The sequence below is a fragment of the Gobius niger genome, assembly GCF_951799975.1.
Source record: "Gobius niger genome assembly, chromosome: 2".
Taxonomy (NCBI): domain Eukaryota; kingdom Metazoa; phylum Chordata; class Actinopteri; order Gobiiformes; family Gobiidae; genus Gobius; species Gobius niger.
In genome coordinates, this window is record NC_136853.1 from 1,035,659 (window position 1) to 1,063,314 (window position 27,656).

General features: G+C 44.2%; 1 protein-coding gene across 1 annotated transcript in view; it reads right to left on the reverse strand.

Annotated features, from left to right (window-relative positions):
* The window catches only part of LOC306959963 (chloride anion exchanger-like), a gene marked incomplete at both ends in the record, with an annotated part of 36,697 nt that extends 10,983 nt beyond the window's left edge, over nt 1-25,714 (reverse strand). Inside the window, 12 exons of the mRNA XM_079552221.1 lie at nt 413-519; nt 583-678; nt 1,895-1,972; nt 2,957-3,070; nt 3,190-3,337; nt 5,311-5,393; nt 12,959-13,111; nt 13,608-13,772; nt 16,729-16,889; nt 18,984-19,094; nt 19,169-19,308; nt 25,599-25,714. Coding sequence (XP_079408347.1) covers nt 413-519; nt 583-678; nt 1,895-1,972; nt 2,957-3,070; nt 3,190-3,337; nt 5,311-5,393; nt 12,959-13,111; nt 13,608-13,772; nt 16,729-16,889; nt 18,984-19,094; nt 19,169-19,308; nt 25,599-25,714 — 1,472 coding nt within the window. The remainder of the gene's footprint in view (nt 1-412; nt 520-582; nt 679-1,894; nt 1,973-2,956; nt 3,071-3,189; nt 3,338-5,310; nt 5,394-12,958; nt 13,112-13,607; nt 13,773-16,728; nt 16,890-18,983; nt 19,095-19,168; nt 19,309-25,598) is intronic.
* Nucleotides 25,715-27,656: the final 1,942 nt, after the last annotated feature.

Here is a 27,656-nt window from a genome sequence, read left to right on the forward strand (position 1 = left end):
CATTCATCCCAATCAAAGAGCCAGTCACAAGATGGCCGCCAGAATCCCCATTCATCCCAATCAAAGAGCCAGTCACAAGATGGCCGCCAGAATCCCCATTCATCCCAATCAAAGAGCCAGTCACAAGATGGCCGCCAGAATCCCCATTCAGCCCAATCAAAGAGCCAGTCACAAGATGGCCGCCAAAACCCCATTCATCCCAATGTATCCCTATGGTCACATCTAGAGTTATAGTAAAGATCGCTGAGTGTAATCCTTGCCATAAACACCACACAGAGGTACTCACAACACTCAAGCACCACACAGAGGTACTCACAACACTCAAGCACCACACAGAGGTACTCACAACACTCAAGCACCACACAGAGGTACTCACAACTGCCACTCTCAAGCACCACACAGGGGTACTCACAACTGCGCCCGGAGGACCACGCTGAGCAGCTCGATGCCCAGACCCACCGCTAAGCCCAGGTCCAGACCCAGTACGATGGACGCCAGGCAGGTGCCGATCCACACCACCTGCAGCCACAGCACCGGTCAGTTTATGATGCAGAACATGAGTGAGACTTTAAGTTTTCTTACACAGTCCGGTTTGTCCCGCCTCCACAGATACGGCACTTCTGTGACCTGCAGCAGCATCCCTTTGAGGTTCACGATGACCACAGCTCCCAAAACGGACTGCAGGGCGGAGAGAAGATATGAGGAGAGACATACAGCAACATGATGACGTCCTCGCATCACCAGTCCACTTGGCCTTCAGTATAAGCCAGGGAGTGACCTACTTCTGCGCCACATCTGGATAATACTAATTCTCAATGGCAAATATGGATGCAGTACACTTTTTGGCCACCGGCGACAAATTGGGGGCGCTGTTTCACTCCTTTCGCAAAGTTAAAGGAGGGGTATTATGTAAAATGGACTTTTTCAAGCTTTCCATCATGTTATTCTGTCATTCCCTCATTAAAAACATGGCTGAAGTGTTGCCTTGGCACATTCACGTATTTCTGAGTAATCTGTAAAAACTCTGATGGCGGCCATTTTAGGGATAGGTTTGCCTGAGTCCTCCTAGGAACGCCCCCACCTCCTGGAGACGCCTCCGAGCTTTGGTCACCAGCCGAGTAACCAACCACTGCTCCTCAGCAGAACCCCCTCCCCACTGATGCCACAGACAGCGTGTGGAGGGGGCGTGTCTAAAGGCTCAGAGGTTCTTAAAGAGACAGAGGCCGATTTCAAGACATTCACTACAGCCATTTTGAGAGAGACATTTTATACAAGGCAGTTATTCTAATTTACTGCATTTACAGACCAACAGAAGGTTTGTCATCATTGTAGTGTGATATAGACTGGTGCTGTGTGACTGACAAAAGCAGAACACCCCCTCTTTAAAGCAGAACACCCCCTCTTTAAGGAAACACCGTTCTGGTGTCTTGGTATTTCTCTGTCATAGAGCGTCGTAGCATCAACTTTCCCATTTTGCCATATTGTTTTATTGCAAAGGTCGTTGACATCTATGACTTATAAAATTATTTATGCTGAACTGACACTTTCAAACTGGTCTAATATGGCAGTACAGGTGGTGTTGTTGTTTACATTTTGCTCTACATTGCTACAATAATTGATTTTGTTCTACTAAAACTAGGCTTTTGTAGCATGTTATTGGCATAGATAGAATTAAATGCAAATGTAAACCAAAAATGAAAATAAAGTAACTAGTATTATTTGTAGTTATTTGTGCTTCACATTGCCGTGTTTGGCCGCGACCCACAGACGCTTTTTCATTTTGGCCTCAGAGACAAAACGTTTGGGCCCCCCTGGTTTAAGCCAACAGGATAAATGCTTCAAGTTCTTATTACATAGAAAGTGTGGAGCTGAACCATGATGATGATGATGTTACCTTTGGAAGTGGCTCCAGGAGGAATCCTATAGCCAGAGTCACCACCATCACAATGACCGCCGACAGCAAACCAGCGATCTGAAGGAACGAAGCAGAAAATAGCAAAAAATTAGACGGTTATAACGCACGACACGGAGTCAGGAAGGGGTTCCTCTGCAAACTGCATTAAAACCGTCTAATGCGGCTCCGAGTTGTTTAATCCGTTTATACCACGGTCCCACAAACGCAACATTTCATAGATTAAAAATGTTTATTTTGTTTGCTAAACTCACTATATACCAAACTACCTGGACAGTTCTGTGTAGGCTATTAGCCGGTGTGACACTGCCTGAAGCCTCGTCTCAGAGTGAGCCTCTCTCTGCTGTGAGGATCTGCGTCAGGCTCAACGACACAACATCAGCACCGAATCACAACAGGACTAATCTTGTTCTTTTCCGTGGGAGTAAACACTGATATGCGGCTCCTTTTACGCTGTTTAACCTGAAGCTCAACTGTTTATGGAAATGGAGTCTCTTACACCCCACGAACTGAAACCTTTATGTTTGACTTCACTAATCCAGACAAATATGCTGAAGTGCAGGATCATTACATGTAGGTCTGAAAATGATGAATAGCCTTAAGCGTTTCCAATAGAAATGTAAAGCTCATATGTTATTAACAGTAGCTAACCGAGCTGCTCACTCTCCTCTACAAACATTTAGCAAACACTAAATCCATCTCATACGTTCCTGTCAGTCACTAATTACGCCTTTATCTGGTTCAGCTGTGTCAGGCGTTTCTATGGCGACGCCACAGCGGAGTGACATCCCAGTGATTTAACTACCGGACTACGTGTGCGGTTATACCAAAATACTGCACCAGCCAATCAGAGTCCAGTATCACCCACATCATGGTTTAAACCCGCCCCATTCTAAAAATACTCTAGTTATTAAAGTTGAGAAGGCAATAATGTTCCTTTCTAAAGCTGTTGCCAGATGTTTAAAAATGAAGGTCCAGTAGTTTTCTAGGACACCAGAACACGTGTCATGTATCGGCTCCTCCTCCGGCCTCCGGGGGCAGTACCTGCGTCTTCCCGCCGGTGCTCTCCTGCACGGCGCTCCTGGACAGAGCCGTACTCGCCGCAAAAGACTTGAACGCCGCTCCGAAGATGTTGCTGACGCCAAACGCGATCAGCTCCTGGAGACAAACCACCAAACGAGTGACACGGGTTCCTCCCCCAGCCTGTCCTGCACATCCTGAATCCTCCCCCTACGACGACTGCCCGGACACGGACGCGAGGAACGGGAGGGCAGTACCTGGTTTCCGTCGATGGTGTAGTCGTGTTTGACGGAGTAGACTTTGGCCACGGAGAAGGCCACGGCGAAGCCCACGATGGCCATGGGGAACGCCTCCACTGCCGTCTCCTGGAAGATCTGGAGGTTCGGGGCCATGGGGGGCTCGTACCTACATCCAGGGACAGGAACGTGAGGAACCCCACAGCCTTAGCAACAGTGCTTCTTTGGTACTTTGTAAATATCTTCTGTACTCTGTAGTTTCTTCATCCAAAAGGCTTCGTCAGCGCACTAAGCTTCAGCTCAGGTAGGCAACCATCTTTGTAACTGAAGTCTTTGTAGTTCTATGTCTGAACGGCCCTAATCTCAGCTGCTGATTACCTGCCTGTTGATCTGTCCTGGGCTGAGTTTCGGCCTCATTAACACGACACGGCCCCCGAGGCGGAGATTACTTCATCCCAAAGACCAAACTGCGAGCCACAAACAAAGCAATGTGGTTTATTCTATTTGTTGAAGAAGGAGAACCATGAACAGGAATGGAGGAATTCGATGTCATCTTTCTCCTACAGAAATCTCTGTCGCCCATGTTTCAAGGGCCGTGTCGTGTTAATGGGGCTGAAACTCAGCCCAGGACAGATCAATAGGAAGGTAATAAGCAGCTGAGATTAGGGCCGTTCACACTGACGTTTAGGGGGATTTAACTCGTTCTAAGGGTGTATTCAGACCTGCACTGTTTGGTCCACTTTGAACGGATCAGGGTTCGTTTTGAACGGATCAGGGTTCGTTTTGAACGCTGCTCCGGATTTTTTATTCAGGTGTGAAAACAACATACGAATCCTGTTGCGGATCAAAGAACCGAGACCCACTTTTTCAGGTGGTCTCGGTCCGGCTTCCAAACGGACTCTGGGCCAGTTCGCTCCAGGTGTGAATATAAACCACTGTTGATCCGAAACAACTGCGGGAAACATGCGCCTTTTTGGGCTTAACGAGCCACCGTAGTAAGGCACCATGGGAAAGGTTATCCCTTCACTGCTGCTAACGCTAACACTGGATGGAGGCTACAAACAATGAGCCGTGGACAGACCTGGAGCTCCTGGATGTTTGGGCAGATGCACAAACACAACTGCGTTTGTGTTTAGCGAGAAAATGAAGGAGGGGCTTCGAGCGTCTCCTGAACAGCCGCGGTGTCAAAGTGGAAAAAACTTCGCCAAACTTAAATGAAAGCACAGACGCATTAAAGAAGTGGAGGATCAAGACCAACAGTTTGTCCCGTGGACATAATGTAAACAAACAGCTCAGCAGACGAGCCTTCATCCACACAGAACTCCTCTTCCTCCAGCTGCTCTGTTGAAGCTGAGGTCAAAGGTCAGTGCTTTAGCCTCTCCCGTTTCTTTTATCATCATAGCAAGCGTCAAATTTTCATTTTTATTTCATTTGTTGTGGTCGTTGCCGTCCAATGGGAGCCTCGATCGTCACACACGTGTTTACAAAATATAGTTCTCTTGCAAAAAGTACAGTCTGAACACGAACTGCACCAAACGGGAAAAAAAGTTCACTTCTGATCCGGAACAAACAAGCGGAGCAAAGGACTTTTCTGGTCTGAATACATGGTCAGGGTAGCTGTTAATAGAGGGAAGGGACTGAGCTGAGCTGAACTCCTCTCTTTGTCTTTATCTGGGCTGCGGGCTGAGCTGAACCTTAGTGCGCTGACGAAGCCTTTTGGATGAGAGGCGAAACGTTCAACACTTCAACTACTGAGCACAGAAGACGACTCATTGAAGAAAATATCTTGACTTTGCACATTTTGTAAAGACTTTGCTGTGGAATTTCGTCATCACATTTTAGAGTTTACATGGAGGTGGATACTTTGGTCACGTGATGACTAGGAACCTGTGGGTACCTCGCGGCTCACGATACGCTGACACTGCAATAATCAATGTACTTTTGCTGAAGTCATCGTCTTTATCACGTTCTTTCCTCGGCCCGTCCGGATCCGTGAATGTGACCCGCCTGAATCACTTCCTTTGTGACTCATTCCACACGTTATCTGTGATCCCGTTCACATACAGGCACAGACGTAAAGATTGTGGGCTGTTTAAAGGAGATAGGCTATCGCTCGCAGGTTATCTTTCACACAGGGCTCACCCTTTGGGAATCAAGCCGACAACCTCGATGCCGTACTTGGTCTTGAAGTCAAACGCGTAGGAAACGCCACACGCGATCACAGTCTGGGAAAACAATGAGGTGAAGCGGGTTAGAGAGTAAATATACAGGAAATAAGCTTTCAGTTCAGTTCAATTCGATCCTAAACTTACAAAAACACCATTGTACAGGCTGAGATTATTATGAAAGATTTTAACAGCGTCCGCCCCCTCCTGGCAGAAACAGGCACTGATCCTGTGAACCTTTGCAGGGATTGCACTCTAAATTAAATCACGAATATAACTCACATCCTACTTTAAGCACGTGTTCGCCGTAATGCAAATGCTCTTTCTGACGCACAAGTTTGAACACATTTCTCTGACAACATTTGTGTTCCATGACTCGGATCAGATCATGTTTAGTTTTTTTCCTTTTATCCTGAAATCTATAATATGACATAGATATTATGCAGCCTATATATAGGCTATGTAAATGTCTTTAACCTCTTAACTCCCACCTGAACGGATCCCATTTTCTCCAGTTTGGCTTCACCCTAATCAAAAAGCTTCTTGGGAAAAATCACCAAAACAGCCACAAAAAATGGGAAGAAAACAAGGATGTAAACGCAACCAAAATGTGACAAAAATTCAACAAAAATGTGACAAAAAATCAACAAAAAGTGACAAAAAACAAAAAAAAGAAGAAAAAAACATACAAAAGGTGACACAACACAGCAACAATGCGATGAAAAAGATCAGTTTTGTGGGTCTTAGCTTTCAAATAAGGTGTTACACAGGCCTGTAGCCAAAGAGGACAGAATGCACTTGGTTTAGGCGAGTGGTAAGAGGTTAAAAAATGCTTATAATGTCAGCTGCCAATTAAGGGGAAATCGCCCAACGCGAGCTGATGGTGCTGTCGCCATGGTTACGGGAAAACCTAGAAACCACCAACATGGAAAGCAACGGCGCTAAGCTAACCACCCATACAGCCATACATGATGACCTCATACACATGCAGGACTCACCATGATGACCTCATACACAGACAGGACTCACCATGATGACCTCATACACAGACAGGACTCACCATGATGACCTCATACACAGGACTCACCATGATGACCTCATACACAGACACAGGACTCACCATGATGACCTCATACACAGACAGGACTCACCATGATGACCTCATACACAGACAGGACTCAACATGATGACCTCATACACAGACAGGACTCAACATGATGACCTCATACACAGACAGGACTCACCATGATGACCTCATACACAGACAGGACTCACCATGATGACCTCATACACAGACAGGACTCACCATGATGACCTCATGCACAGACAGGACTCACCATGATGACCTCATGCACAGACAGGACTCACCATGATGACCTCATACACAGGACTCACCATGATGACCTCATACACAGACAGGACTCACCATGATGACCTCATACACAGACAGGACTCACCATGATGACCTCATGCACAGACAGGACTCACCATGATGACCTCATGCACAGACAGGACTCACCATGATGACCTCATACACAGGACTCACCATGATGACCTCATACACAGACAGGACTCACCATGATGACCTCATACACAGACAGGACTCACCATGATGACCTCATACACAGACAGGACTCACCATGATGACCTCATACACAGACAGGACTCACCATGATGACCTCATACACAGACAGGACTCACCATGATGACCTCATGCACAGACAGGACTCACCATGATGACCTCATGCACAGACAGGACTCAACATGATGACCTCATACACAGGACTCACCATGATGACCTCATACACAGACAGGACTCACCATGATGACCTCATACACAGACAGGACTCACCATGATGACCTCATACACAGACAGGACTCACCATGATGACCTCATACACAGGACTCACCATGATGACCTCATACACAGACAGGACTCACCATGATGACCTCATACACAGACGGGACTCACCATGATGACCTCATACACAGGACTCACCATGATGACCTCATACACAGACAGGACTCACCATGATGACCTCATACACAGGACTCACCATGATGACCTCATACACAGACAGGACTCACCATGATGACCTCATACACAGACGGGACTCACCATGATGACCTCACACAGAGACAGGACTCACCATGATGACCTCATACACACATAGGACTCACCATGATGACCTCATACACAGACGGGACTCACCATGATGACCTCATACACAGACAGGACTCACCATGATGACCTCATACACAGACAGGACTCACCATGATGACCTCATACACAGACAGGACTCACCATGATGACCTCATACACAGACAGGACTCACCATGATGACCTCATACACAGACAGGACTCACCATGATGACCTCATACACAGACGGGACTCACCATGATGACCTCATACACAGACAGGACTCACCATGATGACCTCGTACACAGACAGGACTCACCATGATGACCTCATACACAGAAAGGACTCACCATGATGACCTCATACACAGGCAGGGCTCACCATGATGACCTCATACACAGACAGGACTCACCATGATGACCTCATACACAGGACTCACCATGATGACCTCATACACAGACAGGACTCACCATGATGACCTCATACACAGACATGACTCACCATGATGACCTCATACACAGACAGGACTCACCATGATGACCTCATACACAGACAGGACTCACCATGATGACCTCATACACAGACAGGACTCACCATGATGACCTCATACACAGACAGGACTCACCATGATGACCTCATACACAGACAGGACTCACCATGATGACCTCATACACAGACAGGACTCACCATGATGACCTCATACACAGACAGGGCTCACCATGATGACCTCATACACAGACAGGACTCACCATGATGACCTCATACACAGACAGGACTCACCATGATGACCTCATACACAGGCAGGGCTCACCATGATGACCTCATACACAGACAGGACTCACCATGATGACCTCATACACAGGACTCACCATGATGACCTCATACACAGACAGGACTCACCATGATGACCTCATACACAGACATGACTCACCATGATGACCTCATACACAGACAGGACTCACCATGATGACCTCGTACACAGACAGGACTCACCATGATGACCTCATACACAGACAGGACTCACCATGATGACTTCATACACAGACAGGACTCACCATGATGACCTCATACACAGACAGGACTCACCATGATGACCTCATACACAGACAGGACTCACCATGATGACCTCATACACAGATGGGACTCACCATGATGACCTCATACACACACAGGACTCACCATGATGACCTCATACACAGGACTCACCATGATGACCTCATACACAGACAGGACTCACCATGATGACCTCATACACAGACAGGACTCACCATGATGACCTCATGCACAGACAGGACTCACCATGATGACTTCATACACAGACAGGACTCACCATGATGACCTCATACACAGACAGGACTCACCATGATGACCTCATACACAGACAGGACTCACCATGATGACCTCATACACAGACAGGACTCACCATGATGACCTCATACACAGACAGGACTCACCATGATGACCTCATACACAGACAGGACTCACCATGATGACCTCATACACAGACAGGACTCACCATGATGACCTCATACACAGACAGGACTCACCATGATGACCTCATACACAGACAGGACTCACCATGATGACTTCATACACAGACAGGACTCACCATGATGACCTCATGCACAGACAGGACTCACCATGATGACCTCATACACAGACAGGACTCAACATGATGACCTCATACACAGGACTCACCATGATGACCTCATACACAGGACTCACCATGATGACCTCATACACAGACAGGACTCAACATGATGACCTCATACACAGGACTCACCATGATGACCTCATACACAGACGGGACTCACCATGATGACCTCATGCACAGACAGGACTCACCATGATGACCTCATACACAGACAGGACTCAACATGATGACCTCATACACAGGACTCACCATGATGACCTCATACACAGGACTCACCATGATGACCTCATACACAGACAGGACTCAACATGATGACCTCATACACAGGACTCACCATGATGACCTCATACACAGACGGGACTCACCATGATGACCTCATGCACAGACAGGACTCACCATGATGACCTCATACACAGACAGGACTCAACATGATGACCTCATACACAGACAGGACTCACCATGATGACCTCATACACAGACAGGACTCAACATGATGACCTCATACACAGGACTCACCATGATGACCTCGTACACAGACAGGACTCACCATGATGACCTCATACACAGACAGGACTCACCATGATGACCTCATACACAGACAGGACTCACCATGATGACCTCATGCACAGACAGGACTCACCATGATGACCTCATGCACAGACAGGACTCAACATGATGACCTCATACACAGACAGGACTCACCATGATGACCTCATACACAGACGGGACTCACCATGATGACCTCATACACAGGACTCACCATGATGACCTCGTACACAGACAGGACTCACCATGATGACCTCATACACAGACAGGACTCACCATGATGACCTCATACACAGACGGGACTCACCATGATGACCTCATACACAGACGGGACTCACCATGATGACCTCATACACAGACAGGACTCACCATGATGACCTCATACACAGACAGGACTCACCATGATGACCTCATACACAGACAGGACTCACCATGATGACCTCATACACAGACAGGACTCACCATGATGACCTCGTACACAGACAGGACTCACCATGATGACCTCATACACAGACAGGACTCACCATGATGACCTCATACACAGACAGGACTCACCATGATGACCTCATACACAGACAGGACTCACCATGATGACCTCATACACAGACAGGACTCACCATGATGACCTCACACACAGACAGGCCTCACCATGATGACCTCACACACAGACAGGCCTCACCATGATGACCTCACACACAGACAGGACTCACCATGATGACCTCATACACAGCCAGGACTCACCATGATGACCTCATACACAGACAGGACTCACCATGATGACCTCACACACAGACAGGCCTCACCATGATGACCTCATACACAGACAGGACTCACCATGATGACCTCATACACAGACAGGACTCACCATGATGACCTCATACACAGACAGGACTCACCATGATGACCTCATACACAGACAGGACTCACCATGATGACCTCATACACAGACAGGACTCACCATGATGACCTCACACACAGACAGGCCTCACCATGATGACCTCACACACAGACAGGACTCACCATGATGACCTCATACACAGACAGGACTCACCATGATGACCTCATACACAGACAGGACTCACCATGATGACCTCATACACAGACAGGACTCACCATGATGACCTCATACACAGACAGGACTCACCATGATGACCTCATACACAGACAGGACTCACCATGATGACCTCATACACAGACAGGACTCACCATGATGACCTCATACACAGGACTCACCATGATGACCTCATACACAGACAGGACTCACCATGATGACCTCATACACAGACAGGACTCACCATGATGACCTCGTACACAGGACTCACCATGATGACCTCATACACAGACAGGACTCACCATGATGACCTCATACACAGACAGGACTCACCATGATGACCTCATACACACACAGGACTCACCATGATGACCTCATACACAGACAGGACTCACCATGATGACCTCATACACACAGGACTCACCATGATGACCTCACACACAGACATGACTCACCATGATGACCTCATACACACATAGGACTCACCATGATGACCTCATACACAGACAGGACTCACCATGATGACCTCATGCACAGACAGGACTCACCATGATGACTTCATACACAGACAGGACTCACCATGATGACCTCATACACAGACAGGACTCACCATGATGACCTCATACACAGACATGACTCACCATGATGACCTCATACACAGACAGGACTCACCATGATGACCTCATACACAGACAGGACTCACCATGATGACCTCATACACAGACAGGACTCAACATGATGACCTCATACACAGACAGGACTCAACATGATGACCTCATACACAGACAGGACTCACCATGATGACCTCATACACACACAGGACTCACCATGATGACCTCATACACAGACAGGACTCACCATGATGACCTCATACACAGCCAGGACTCACCATGATGACCTCATACACAGACAGGACTCACCATGATGACCTCATACACAGACAGGACTCAACATGATGACCTCATACACAGACAGGACTCAACATGATGACCTCATACACAGACAGGACTCACCATGATGACCTCATACACACACAGGACTCACCATGATGACCTCACACACAGACAGGACTCACCATGATGACCTCGTACACAGACAGGACTCACCATGATGACCTCATACACAGACAGGACTCACCATGATGACCTCATACACAGACAGGACTCACCATGATGACCTCATACACAGACAGGACTCACCATGATGACCTCATACACAGACAGGACTCACCATGATGACCTCATACACAGACAGGACTCACCATGATGACCTCATACACAGACAGGACTCACCATGATGACCTCATACACAGGACTCACCATGATGACCTCATACACAGACAGGACTCACCATGATGACCTCATACACAGACATGACTCACCATGATGACCTCATACACAGACAGGACTCAACATGATGACCTCATACACAGACAGGACTCAACATGATGACCTCATACACAGACAGGACTCACCATGATGACCTCATACACAGACAGGACTCACCATGATGACCTCATACACAGACAGGACTCACCATGATGACCTCATACACAGACAGGACTCACCATGATGACCTCATACACAGGACTCACCATGATGACCTCATACACAGACAGGACTCACCATGATGACCTCATACACAGACAGGACTCACCATGATGACCTCATACACAGACAGGACTCACCATGATTACCTCATACACAGACAGGACTCACCATGATGACCTCGTACACAGGACTCACCATGATGACCTCATACACAGAAAGGACTCACCATGATGACCTCATACACAGACAGGACTCACCATGATGACCTCATACACAGACAGGACTCACCATGATGACCTCATACACAGACAGGACTCACCATGATGACCTCATACACAGACAGGACTCACCATGATGACCTCATACACAGACAGGACTCACCATGATGACCTCACACACAGACATGACTCACCATGATGACCTCATACACAGACATGACTCACCATGATGACCTCATACACAGACAGGCCTCACCATGATGACCTCATACACAGACAGGACTCACCATGATGACCTCATACACAGGACTCACCATGATGACCTCATACACAGGACTCACCATGATGACCTCATACACAGACAGGACTCACCATGATGACCTCATACACAGACAGGACTCACCATGATGACCTCGTACACAGACAGGACTCACCACGATGACCTCACACACAGACATGACTCACCATGATGACCTCGATGGGGATGGGCACCGGCAGCTTGGACTTGAATCTGTCGTTCAGCTCTTTCACGATGAACACCACCACCATGATGACCAGAGCGATCACCACGTCGCACACGTTTGTCGAGGTGATTTTGTTGAATATAATCTCCAGAGTCTGCAAAACAAACCATCAAACATTTTCATTCAGAGTAGTGCAATGCTTTCTAATGGATGCATGGTGGTCACAAACTGTGCTACCCACGGACATTGGCCATTTTGTTCGTGTTCCTTTGTGTGCTTTCGAGGAACACTTGTGACTTATTTCGTTTTGTGAAATCTGTCTCAATTTTAGTTACTTGGTTTTGTGCACCTTTCAGTTGTCTAAGTTTTATAAATAGTACAAGTATTCCTTTTTGTTTTTATTGTTTTGATACTCTTTGTTAAATGGATCCATTACATGACTTTCATCACTGTTTTTTGTAACAGCTGATAACTTTCTCTAGACTCTGCGCCGCGAGTTGTTTAGTCCTTACTTATCCGGGGAAACTGCAGTCTTTCTCTCTTCATTTCGTCATTTTGAGCCTTTACTGGCGTGACTTTTGACCCCTATCGTCCTGACCTTATCGCTGCCGGTGCATGCGCGGTCGTAAAAAGACGGCGGGTTATCTCACGTAGATGAGAGCGAAGGGTCCACTGATGCCCGGCACCGTTAAACCCAGCACGAACTTGAGCTGAGAGACCAGGATGTGAACCGCCGCCGCCGTGGTGAAGCCGGAGACCAGCGTGTCCGACAGGTACATGACCACGAAGCCCACCTGGAAGAGCCCCATCGCCAACTGCAACACAAAACATGCCTGTAATCACTCAACCGTCCGTGGCTCTGGGCGGGCACCGTCAAACCACACCAGTGTGACACCGGGAAGAAGCTTCTTTTTTTTATTGTGTTTTCGTTGCTGCTCCATCATTTTTTCCGTTGCTTCTTTGACGCTTTTTCATGTTTTGATCAATCACATCTCTGTGGCTTTTTTTTTTATACGACAAAGTATAATTACTACTCCTGGTATTATTACGCCTTACAATATAGTCCCCCTTTTATCTGCTTAGAAAATCCACATTGTTTAATTGTGTGTAATTATACTTTGTAGTGGAACACTTCACGTAACCATATTTAAATAGGGAAAACGTGGAAGAGCTTGGTAGCTTCTATCTTGACCTGTTTTGGAGCTATAGAGGAGAGAGGGAGAGGCTAAATGTCATCAGTTATTTACACAACTAATTGACTGGCTGTAAATAGAGTATTAGGATGGTAAATGTTTTTTCTTTTGTTTTTTCTCTCTCTTTTCTTTTTTATTTTATTTATTTTTATTTTTATTTTTTTTATTTTTATTTTTTATTTTTTTTTCTCTCTCTTCTTTTTCTTTTCTTTTAGTTAATCTTCTTTTAATCTTCTTTCATTTTTCCTTCTTTTTTCTTCCTTTCCCTTCCCTTTTTTTTGACACATTTTTAACAGTAGTTGTCACCTATTTCAATAATCGATTATTAGTCGACCGATCGATTAGCTGTTTCAGCCCTACTGAACATGACAATATAACAACATAAGCTCTTCTATGATAACAAATACTACCACTCTTGGGGCAGCATATCAAATATAACAAAAAACATATCAGCTGACATAGCTCATTGTAAAGTCATTACATAGATGATCCAGTTACTCCAAAGTAAGTGCATACAATCTAAGTCGTTTGGAAAAACTAACATTGTGAATCCCAGAAACCAGGAATTGTGGGAGTGAATTCCATGCCACCATTGCTCTATAACACGATGTTCTCTGAAGTTGATTTGTTCGACAGGCAGGTAGCAGAAAACGCCCTTCACTTGATTGGCGAGTGGAGTAAGTATGAACATCACTGAAGAGAGTCAGTCTATTATAAATAATTTCAGGTGCTTTTGTGATAATTATATTTTTTAGAAATTTAATAAGACAATAATTGATTCTGCTTCTTACTTGAAGCCATGCTAACTGACTGTGCATGTCTGTAATACTTGTTCTGAAGGAACAGTTAAGCACAAGCCGAGCCGCTTTATTTTGTGCAATCTGTAATCTGTTTAAATTATTCTCTGTAGTTGTTGCCCAAATGATGGGACAATAATCCAGATGACATAAAACTATTGATTCCACCAAAGTTTTCCGTATACGAGTCGGTATGCATTTTCTGCAATGCCGAACTGCGGCCATACTCCTGCCCATTTTATTCACTAATTGTTTTATGTGAGCGTTCCAGTTCAGCCTGCTGTCCAGGGTCACACCAAGCAGTTTGACCTCAGCCACTTGTTCAATGATCGACCCACCAACAAACAAATTCAGAACAGGGGACTAAAAGATGATTAGATCCCAACATCATACATTTGCTTTTCGCAACATTAATAATTAACTTATTTTCTTTGATCCAATTTTCAATTAGTTTTAGTTCATTATTTAATGTAGTATTAAGTCTGGTAGAGTCATAATCCGACACATTAACAGTTAAGTCATCTGCATATAGGGCAATAGTGGTACACTCCAAAAAAAAAGACAAAACGTTTGTAAAAATAGAAAATAACAGTGGTCCAAGGCAACTCCCTTGAGGCACCCCACAACACAGAACCTTTGTCTCAGAATAACTACCAACAGTACATTAAACTCCCTATTAGTAAGATAGCTGTAGATCCATTGTATTGCACCCTTCTGAAATCCATAACAACTAAGTTTTCCCAATAATAAATCATAATCGATTAAATCAAATGCTGCACTCAGGTCTAGCATTGCAGCTCCAACTAATTTTCTATCATCAATTTCATGCAACCAATCATCCGTCATTTGAACTAAGGCTGTCATTGTGGAATGTCCTTTCTTATAAGCATGTTGATAGGGTGAATTCAAGCCATTTTTAGAGAAATACAGATTAATTTGATCATAAACTATTTTCTCTGTGATCTTACTCAAAATTGGCAGAATACTTATAGGTCGGCTATTTTTCCCAGAAAAGTTTTCCTTTTTGTTTTTAGGAAGAGGCATAATTTTAGCTTTTTTCCAGATAGCAGGAAAAACACATTTTTCTAAACTTAAATTAATAATATAGCATAGGCATAGCAATCACATCAGCAACCATCTTTAGGAACTTGACATCAAGCTCATCAGAACCAGAAGGGTTAGTGATCTTCCATTAACCGGTGCCCACTGCTGTGCCCATTGAGGATGGGTCAGCTGTGGATCTCTTCTTTCATGATGGCATGGGCACATACTCCAAGATGACAATACCAGGATTCATGGGGATCACTTTGTGAAAGAGTGGCTCAGGGAGCATGAGAGGGATTGGCTGCCACAGAGGCCAGATCGCTACCCCATTGAGAAGGAGAAGGAAAGCCCCTGCCCCCATTGGAACACGTGCCCGTCCTGGACTAAACCCAGGACTTGGGCTGGGTAACGTTGAACGAGACCAGTCCGGTATCAAAGAAAAGTTTAGGCTCAACTGATATCGAACAAATAAAAGAATCGAAAGCAGGTACTGAATAAAAGAATGTAGTTTTGATGCTGTTGGTCTTTCACATATTATTGCTTCTAGCGTCCAATTATTTTAGTATAGGTGTCGGGGGAAAAGTATCGTTCAGGCATCGGTATCGAAAACCAAGAGTCAAGAAGAAAAACCAAGAACCAAAAGGTTGACCGTGCCAGGCCCTACCAGGCCCTACCAGGACTGAGCTTGGACTAGAGCGTCATCATCAGTAACTCCTGCTCAGCTCGTCTGTCGTTACCTGCATGATCCCGGCCAAGAAGCTGACGGAGCAGGCCACGACGACCCTCTGCTCGTCCCGCGTCAGCCCCTCCAGCCCGGTGATGTTCATGGCAGGGCCCTCATCCGGCACGATCCTGGTCACCACGGAGCCGATCATCAGGCACAGGACGGGGAACGGGCCTGCGAGCAACAAGGTACGTCCAGGTAACACAGCCCAAGATTTAGAACATTAGCATACCATAATGCAGTGGAAAAACCTGAGGAATAAGGACAGTCATGTGACTTTGGTTGTTATGGCGGCCATTTTGAATACCGAAGTAGAATCATGCAGTACTACAACATATCACAATATCTCTACTCAGGATATATGAATGACAACTGATCGACAGTGGCATTTTTATGTCCTCGTAATCATTGCTCATGAAGAAAACAGTTAAAACACGACCCCAGAGACGCACGTTTATGTGAAGAAACCAGTGAGTCAGTGTTTAAGATGCTAGCATGCTACCGGTTAGCATTTAGCTTCAACAGCTCAGCTCTGACGTCTCCAAACCTTGGATACAACATGTGACAGAGGTCAGAGGTCAGAGCTGTTACTGTAGTATTTCCACAGTGTCATAGATGTGGCCACACGTGTGTTTATCCTGTTGAAGCTAAATGCTAGCCGGTAGCATGCTAACGTCTTGAGCAGCTTAAACACTGACTCAGACTGAGACTCTGTTGACATGACAAACTGTAGCAGAGAAAGGTTTTCTGTTTTCTGTTTCCTCTTTCATGTGTTCATTTAATCTGAGTGAAGAAGATCTTGAAGAGTTTAGTGGTGCTTGGCTAGTGCTAGGCTAGTGCTAGGCTAGTGCTAGGCGGCTAGTGTTAAGCTAGTGCTAGGCTAGTGCTAGTGCATGTCTATGGTATCTAGTAGCCTGCATTAAAAACCTCTTCAAAGTAATGGTGTCGTCCTCCAAACGTTGCCATATCTGACTTGTAGAAAGCTACTGGATCTAGCTACTGTAGATCCGGTGACCGAGCAGATCACTCGCAATGCTGCTCAAATATAAGTTCTTTTGAATGGTTATATTTCAAACATTATTCAGTCGACACAGACATTTATATGGGTAGTCTGGTGTTATCAGTGATTTGCCTCAGGTGCTCTGTGCTTGGGTCAGACTGTTTTTAATGCAGGCTACTAGTGTCCATAGACATGCACTAGCCTAGCACTAGCCTAGCACCACTAAACTCTTCAAATATAAGGACTGCATGAATTTTAAATATATATCTGCAGAAATCAACACTCTGGAAACGAGGAAATGAGGCCCTATGTCAAAATCAGACAGATTTGATTGTACAGTTCATGTATAATGACAAATAAAGCAACAAACAATCAATGAATTGCCACATTTTTTAATAATCGTGACCATTGCACGAGAAGATAATCACTAAATACACCAGAAAACCACATCCTCTTAACGCATCTGTGAATTATAGTGTTGCACCACAAGGGGGCCCCGCTCCCTGAGGATCTGAATGACTCCACACTTTCCCTCAGGAGAAAGTAAAGTCTGAGGGAGCTTAAGAAAACGTAACCTCTTAACCCCCACCGGAACCAAGCACTATTGTGACCCTTTTCTCCTGTTTGGCTTTACCCAAATCTAAACGCTTCAACCGCAAAAATAGCATCAAAATGGAAATAAAAACGCAACCAAAATGTGACAAAAATGCGACAAAAAAGGGACGAAACACGAGTACAAAGTTACGATCAGTTTTGTAGGTCTTAGCTTTCAAATTGCTCTTCAGTCGAGAAGCTTTTAGATTTGGGTAAAGCCCAAGTGGAGAACATGCACTTGGTTCAGGTGTGGAGCAAGAGGTTAAGATGAAACACTTGAGGAAAAAGAGTCTGTGCCGAGAGCTAACGCAGGTCCATCTGAGAGACACCGAAGATACAAACTTTCACAGTGTGTCATCTTTACCAGGCAGAAACGCTGATTCATGAATGCCATGCTAGCAGCACCACTGGCTCTAGCACTGCTGACACTAAGCCTTGATGTCTTAATGTTCTGTGGTTCTTCTGCCTTATGAAACCAAGGACTTTCTCTGTAGCTTACTCAACATGACATTTATAGCAGACGAGGAAGAGGAATATTTATTTACCAAAGTCCCATCACTCCTGTCATTTCTGCAGCTTCAGCGACGTTTTTAAACCATAGACAAACATCGTGATTAATCCCAACTATTGTGACCAAGGTCATCGTCCCATCCCTGTAGTCGACTGTTTCATACCGACAGAGATGTGGCGAGAGGTGCCCAGGAAGAAGTAGATGATCACGGGGAAGAAGGCAGAGAAGAGTCCATACCAGGGCGGCAGAGAGGCCAGCAGGCAGTACGCCAGGCCTGGAACCAATGACACACGTTAATTAGCAACTCATGCCTTCTCAGATGTATTTGACTCCTGGTTGTTGTAGCACCTTGTAGTACAGCCACGAGGCCAGTGCTGATCCCAGACACGATGTCACTGAAGAGCCACTCTTTGATTCTGTAGATCTTCATCCATGAGATCACGGGGAGGAGGGAGAGGGCGACGGACTGGACACGCCTCCTGTCACACCTGTACAGGTAAACACAGAGTCACACCACACAGGTAAACACAGAGTCACACCTGTACAGGTAAACACAGAGTCACACCTGTACAGGTAAACACAGAGTCACACCTGTACAGGTAAACACAGAGTCACACATGTACAGGTAAACACAGAGTCACAGGTAAACACAGAGTCACACCTGCACAGGTAAACACAGAGTCACAGGTAAACACAGAGTCACAGGTAAACACAGAGTCACAGGTAAACACAGAGTCACAGGTAAACACAGAGTCACAGGTAAACACAGAGTCACAGGTAAACACAGAGTCACACCTGTACAGGTAAACACACAGTCACACGTGTACAGGTAAACACAGAGTCACACCTGCACAGGTAAACACAGAGTCACAGGTAAACACAGAGTCACACCTGCACAGGTAAACACAGAGTCACAGGTAAACACAGAGTCACAGGTAAACACAGAGTCACAGGTAAACACAGAGTCACAGGTAAACACAGAGTCACAGGTAAACACAGAGTCACAGGTAAACACAGAGTCACACCTGTACAGGTAAACACACAGTCACACGTGTACAGGTAAACACAGAGTCACAGGTAAACACAGAGTCACAGGTAAACACAGAGTCACATGTAAACACAGAGTCACAGGTAAACACAGAGTCACAGGTAAACACAGAGTCACAGGTAAACACAGAGTCACAGGTAAACACAGAGTCACAGGTAAACACAGAGTCACAGGTAGACACAGAGTCACAAGTAAACACAGAGTCACAGGTAGACACAGAGTCACAGGTAAACACAGAGTCACAGGTAAACACAGAGTCACAGGTAAACACAGAGTCACAGGTAAACACAGAGTCACAAGTAAACACAGAGTCACAGGTAGACACAGAGTCACAGGTAAACACAGAGTCACAGGTAGACACAGAGTCACAAGTAAACACAGAGTCACAGGTAAACACAGAGTCACAGGTAGACACAGAGTCACAGGTAAACACAGAGTCACAGGTAGACACAGAGTCACAGGTAAACACAGAGTCACAGGTAGACACAGAGTCACAAGTAAACACAGAGTCACAGGTAGACACAGAGTCACAGGTAAACACAGAGTCACAGGTAGACACAGAGTCACAGGTAAACACAGAGTCACAGGTAGACACAGAGTCACAGGTAAACACAGAGTCACAGGTAGACACAGAGTCACAGGTAGACACAGAGTCACAGGTAAACACAGAGTCACAGGTAAACACAGAGTCACAAGTAAACACAGAGTCACAGGTAGACACAGAGTCACAGGTAAACACAGAGTCACAGGTAAACACAGAGTCACAGGTAGACACAGAGTCACAAGTAAACACAGAGTCACAGGTAGACACAGAGTCACAGGTAAACACAGAGTCACAGGTAAACACAGAGTCACAGGTAAACACAGAGTCACAGGTAAACACAGAGTCACAGGTAAACACAGAGTCACAGGTAGACACAGAGTCACAGGTAAACACAGAGTCACAGGTAGACACAGAGTCACAGGTAAACACAGAGTCACAGGTAAACACAGAGTCACAGGTAGACACAGAGTCACAAGTAAACACAGAGTCACAGGTAAACACAGAGTCACAGGTAGACACAGAGTCACAAGTAAACACAGAGTCACAGGTAGACACAGAGTCACAGGTAGACACAGAGTCACAGGTAAACACAGAGTCACAGGTAAACACAGAGTCACAGGTAGACACAGAGTCACAGGTAAACACAGAGTCACAGGTAGACACAGAGTCACAGGTAAACACAGAGTCACAGGTAGACACAGAGTCACAGGTAAACACAGAGTCACAGGTAAACACAGAGTCACAGGTAAACACAGAGTCACAGGTAGACACAGAGTCACAGGTAAACACAGAGTCACAGGTAGACACAGAGTCACAGGTAAACACAGAGTCACAGGTAAACACAGAGTCACAGGTAAACACAGAGTCACAGGTAGACACAGAGTCACAGGTAAACACAGAGTCACAGGTAAACACAGAGTCACAGGTAGACACAGAGTCACAGGTAAACACAGAGTCACAGGTAAACACAGAGTCACAGGTAAACACAGAGTCACAGGTAAACACAGAGTCACAGGTAAACACAGAGTCACAGGTAAACACAGAGTCACAGGTAAACACAGAGTCACAGGTAGACACAGAGTCACAGGTAGACACAGAGTCACAGGTAAACACAGAGTCACAAGTAAACACAGAGTCACAGGTAAACACAGAGTCACAGGTAAACACAGAGTCACAGGTAAACACAGAGTCACAGGTAAACACAGAGTCACAGGTAAACACAGAGTCACAGGTAAACACAGAGTCACAGGTAAACACAGAGTCACAGGTAGACACAGAGTCACAGGTAAACACAGAGTCACAGGTAGACACAGAGTCACAGGTAGACACAGAGTCACAGGTAAACACAGAGTCACACCTGTACAGAACAAACATGTGACCCGGCCATACCAACACACAGAACAAACATTTACAGTGTGTGCCACAACAGTTCACAGGTTCATAAGGTCCAGCACGACCAAATAAAAACACAAACTCTTGCAGAAGGGATCAGTGAATTTGAAAAACCATTTGTTGGGCTCACAGGCAGGTAAAAACGACAGGAAGTGCCTCTGAAGTCTTTGATCTGACCAGCCTTTTTAGTGACCGACTCCTCCACGTGAGGTCAGATCTCTGTCAGGAACACACATGAACAATACTGTTGTCTCACAGAGAGACGACATGAAAGAAACAGTGAGCAGACTCCTACATACGAATCACAGGTCCGTCTTCATCGACAGCATCTGTGTGAACATCGCCAAGAAGTGACTTCCTGTTTCGCTCCAGCAAAATAAAAGCCCTCAGCTCGTCTCAATGACTCGACAGGTCTGTACCTGGGTCCAGATCCAGACCAAGGTCCACCGTTTAGTGACCTCTGGTGTATATTGTGACTTACTTTACATCAAAACATTTGGACTTCCAGACTATCACTTGACCACGATGAAAACATCCAGAACAAGCGTCGCCGTGGTGCTCGCTGATGCTTTCACCTCCATATATAAACTTTATTAACATTCGTCAATGTTCGTATCATATCTTCTGCTCCGAACAAACATCCACACATTTATCAGACGTTATTAGACGGCGATAAGAGACAAAGATGATCATAAAGTATCATTGTGTCTTTTGATAAGGCCTGTTCCTCCTTATCAAAGGAACAAGGCAATAAAAGAAAAGAATTTGTTTCGCAGTTCGCCCAAGTCACTTTGTGTGTTTAAGTGCATTTCTCAAAACTGTTTTGGCTGAAGTTAGAAATGTCCCAGTATGACTGAAGTTGGACATGATTAAAAAAGGAAGAACAAATCCACATTCTTAGTATCATAATGATGGTAGAATATACAGTGCCTCTGGAAAGTATTCATACACCTTGAACTTTTGCACATTTTGTCATGTTTACAACCCTAAACATAAAGATTTTATTTTGATTTTTTTACTGAACGTTCACACACAAGTAACAGACAACTGTGAAGTGAAAGCAAAATGATACATGATTCTGTTATTTTTCAAAAAATAGAAAAGTGGGGCTTGCATAAGTATCATACAGCATGAATACTTTGTGGGACCTCCTTTTACTGCAATAACAGCACAAGTCTTTTGGGTTCTGACTCTACAAGATTAGCACATGTAGAGACTGACATTTTAGCCCATTCATCTTTACAAAAAAACTCCAGCTCTGTCAGATTAGAAGGAGAGCGTTTGTGAACAGCAGTTTTCAGGTCTTTTAACAGATGTTCAATAGGATTTAGGTCAGGACTGTGACTGGGCCATTCTAACACATTAATAGGTTTTCCTCCAAAATGTCCCTGTATTTGGCTCCATCCATCTTCACAACTATTCTTACAGTCTCCCCAGTCCCCGCTGAGGAAAAGCAGCCCCACAGCATGATGCCTCGCTCCTTAACGCTGCTTTAAACTTCTCCACAGCTTTATCCCTGACCTCTCTGGTGCTCCTTGACCTTCATGATGTTGTTTAGTGACCAACACACTCCGACCACAGCTCTGAGGGCCTAAAAGAACAGCTGTAATTATACTGAGAGTAGATTACACACAGGTGCCTCTATTTAACCGTTAGGCCAAGGTGTGAACATTCTGGAGTCATTAGGAATGTTATAAAGGCAATTTAATGCACTCAGAAAATGCTGTATGAATACTTATGCAAGCCCCACTTTTCACTTTTCTATTTTTAGAAAAATAACAGAATCATGTATCATTTTGCTTTCACTTCACAGTTGTCTGTTACTTGTGTGTGAACGTTCAGTAAAAAAATCAAAATAAAATCTTTATGTTTAGGGCTGTAAACATGACAAAATGTGCAAAAGTTCAAGGTGTATGAATACTTACGAGAGGCACTGTAGTGGTGCAAAGCATCCACGGCAGCTGCATTTACAAGAACCAGTCCATTATATACATATGCTGGGCTTGATAATTGTATCTCAATATAATAAAGTTAGAACTGTGTGTTTTAAGGGTCAAACTAATCAGCTGAGAACCTGAAAAAGGGGCTACATGGTACCTGTCCGAAAACCAGTCTGGAATCTACAAAATAAAAGCATTGAAAAATAAAAGTATCGAAAGCAGGAACCCAAACGAAATAGAAAATCTTGCATTGAAGTTTTGATGCAGTTGGTCATCAATATTTAAAAGCAATTTCAGTAAAATATTGAAACATTTCGGGAAAGAACATGGACAATACAAGGAACATTTTGGGGGAAATGTGGGAAAAATATGGACTTGAAAAAATAAAAAATAAATGTTCAGCCCTTTTGCACTTAAAGGTACACTGCGTAACATTTTGGACTAAACATGCTCCTAATGACCAGCTCGACACAGAAAATGCTTGGCCACTCCTGGTAAAGTGTACAGTCATACCTTCAGAGAGATCATAAATGTTTCTTTATACATTTACGAGGTATTGATCAATGAAGAAAACATCTGTCATCAAATAAATGCCTGTAATTCAGTTTTATTGATTGGGTAAAATCAAGACATCACAGCAGCCCAAAGGAAGCGGACGATTCAAACGCTGGACAAACAGATGAGTTTGCTCACCTCTAACAAATCACACGAATGCAAAATGGAATAAATGAACATTATTAACCTCTGAACTCCCGCCTGAACCGAGAGCATTTTCTCCAGTTCAGCTTTACCCAAATCCGGTAGGCCAGTGGAACACCTCATTTGAAAGCTAAGGTCCAGAGGTAAGATCCGAGGTAGAGTAAGTCACTAAATGCAAGTCTCGAGTCAAGTCCAAGTCGTGAAGGAACAAGTCCCAAGTAAGTCCAAGTCAATCGGTCATGGGCTCAAGTCAAGTCCAGTCAAGTCAGCTTTTGTCAAGTCAAGTCAAGTCTTGCTTTAACCATCAAGTCACCTCAAGTCACAAACGCCAGCGTGTCGACTTTTCAAAATGTGTTTAATCTTGAAAATTAAGTAGTGTTTTCTCCAGATATAGCAATTTTGAAAATTTAGGCTAAAATCAAACTTTTTAAAATCTCATGGATTTGGATTTAAATTCGAATTAATATTTAATCACCATAAAATTAGAACTATATATATTTTAAATGCTCCAGTCTATGTCTTTTTGGAGCTTTGGTCAAGTAAGTCTCAAGTCCTGAAAATTGCGACTCATGTGACTCGAGTCTCCCACCTCTGCTAAGATCTACAAAACTCATCTAAATTGATCTTTTTCCTCACGTCATCACATTTTTTTCCATCTTTTTTTTGGGGGGGGTATTCAACTCATTTTGTCACATTTTTGTCATTTTTTTTTACATTTATTTGTCATTTTTTTGTCACATTTTTTGTCATTTTTTGTCACATTTTTTTCATTTTTTCATCACTTTTTAGTCAAAGTTTTCTCACTTTTTTGTCACATCTTCATCATTGTCTTCGTCTCAGTTCTGTTGCTATTTTCACACTTTTTTTTTCCAGAAGCTTTTGGATTGGGGTAAAGCCAAACTGGAGACAATGTGCTCGGTTCAGGTGGGAGTTAAGGGGTTCTATATGACAAGTATTTGAATATAGGTATTGAAAAAAGAATCGTTCAGGTGCCCGGCCCCCCATACACAACATGACATGACAAGATTTTGATACTTCCATTTGCAAAAACGACTAAAGACTTCTTCACAATCCCCGTTTCTGAAGGTGCACACTGTGTCCTTGGGCAAGACACTTCCCCCTCCAGCCTCCTCATGACAAAGCTCTGCTCCTCACCTGAAGTACTGGGCCACATGGTTGAGGATGGTCTTGTGCTGCCTGTAGATCTTGGCGTGTTCTTCGTTGAACTTGTCCTCGGAGTAAATGTCTCGGCTCACCACGTACCGGGCCATGTCCTCGCAGCGCGGCGTCTGCGTCCTCCGCTGGCGGGACGGCGCTTTCTAAGGGCTCTGCACAGAAAGTAATGACATTATGACACTTTGAACCGGCCGCATCAAAGGACATCCTGACAGCAAACACGGGCCAGCCGCCGAGACAAAAAAACACAGGGACAGGATCAGGCTCAGGCAAAACCATATCACAACAATATCACAACAATATCACAACAATATCACAACAATATCACAACAATATCACAACAATATCACAACAATATCACAACAATATCACAGCCACATCACAACCATATCACAACAATATCACAACAATATCACAGCCACATCACAACCATATCACAACAATATCACAACAATATCACAGCCATATCACAGCTACATCACAACAATATCACAGCCACATCACAGCTACATCACAACAACATCACAGCCACATCACAACCACATCACAGCCATATCACAACAATATCACAGCCATATCACAACAATATCACAGCCACATCACAACCACATCACAACCACATCACAGCTACATCACAACCACATCACAGCCACATCACAGCCATATCACAACAATATCACAGCCATATCACAACAATATCACAGCCATATCACAACAATATCACAGCCATATCACAACAATATCACAGCCATATCACAACCATATCACAGCCATATCACAGCCATATCACAACAATATCACAGCCACATCACAACCACATCACAACCACATCACAGCTACATCACAACCACATCACAGCCACATCACAGCCATATCACAACAATATCACAGCCATATCACAACAATATCACAGCCATATCACAACAATATCACAGCCATATCACAACAATATCACAGCCATATCACAGCTACATCACAACAATATCACAGCCACATCACAGCTACATCACAACAATATCACAGCCATATCACAACAATATCACAGCCATATCACAACAATATCACAGCCATATCACAACAATATCACAGCCATATCACAGCCATATCACAACAATATCACAGCCATATCACAGCTACATCACAACAATATCACAGCCACATCACAGCCATATCACAACAATATCACAGCCATATCACAACAATATCACAGCCATATCACAACAATATCACAGCCATATCACAACAATATCACAGCCATATCACAGCCATATCACAACAATATCACAGCCATATCACAGCTACATCACAACAATATCACAGCCACATCACAGCCATATCACAACAATATCACAGCCATATCACAACAATATCACAGCCATATCACAACAATATCACAGCCATATCACAACAATATCACAGCCACATCACAACCACATCAAAACCATATCAAAACAAGTGCCCGACACAAAGATTACACAGGAGTGAGTCACCAAACAAGGAAGTGTGACATTAACCTCTTTACCCAAATCCAAAAGCTTTTGATCAAGAGCAAAGACCTACAAAGCTGATGTGAATGGCCACTTTTTACATTTTTTGTTGTGGCTTCATCACATTTTTGTCACATCAGCTTTTTGTTTTGTTTTCATCTCCTATTTTGGTGCTTTTATCAAAATCTACAAAAATGTGACGAAAAATCAACGAAAATGTGACGAAAAATCAACGAAAATGTGACGAAAAATCAACAAAAATGTGACGAAAAATCTACAAAAATTTGACGAAAAATCAACAAAAATGTGACGAAAAATCTACAAAAATGTGACAAAAAATCAACAAAAATGTGACAAAAAATCAACAAAAATGTGACAAAAAATCAACAAAAATTGATAAAAAAATCAACAAAAATGTGATGAAAAATCAACAAAAATGTGATGAAAAATCAACAAAAATGTGATGAAAAATCAACAAAAATTGATAAAAAAAAATCAACAAAAATATGACAAAAAATCAACAAAAATTGATAAAAAATCAACAAAAATG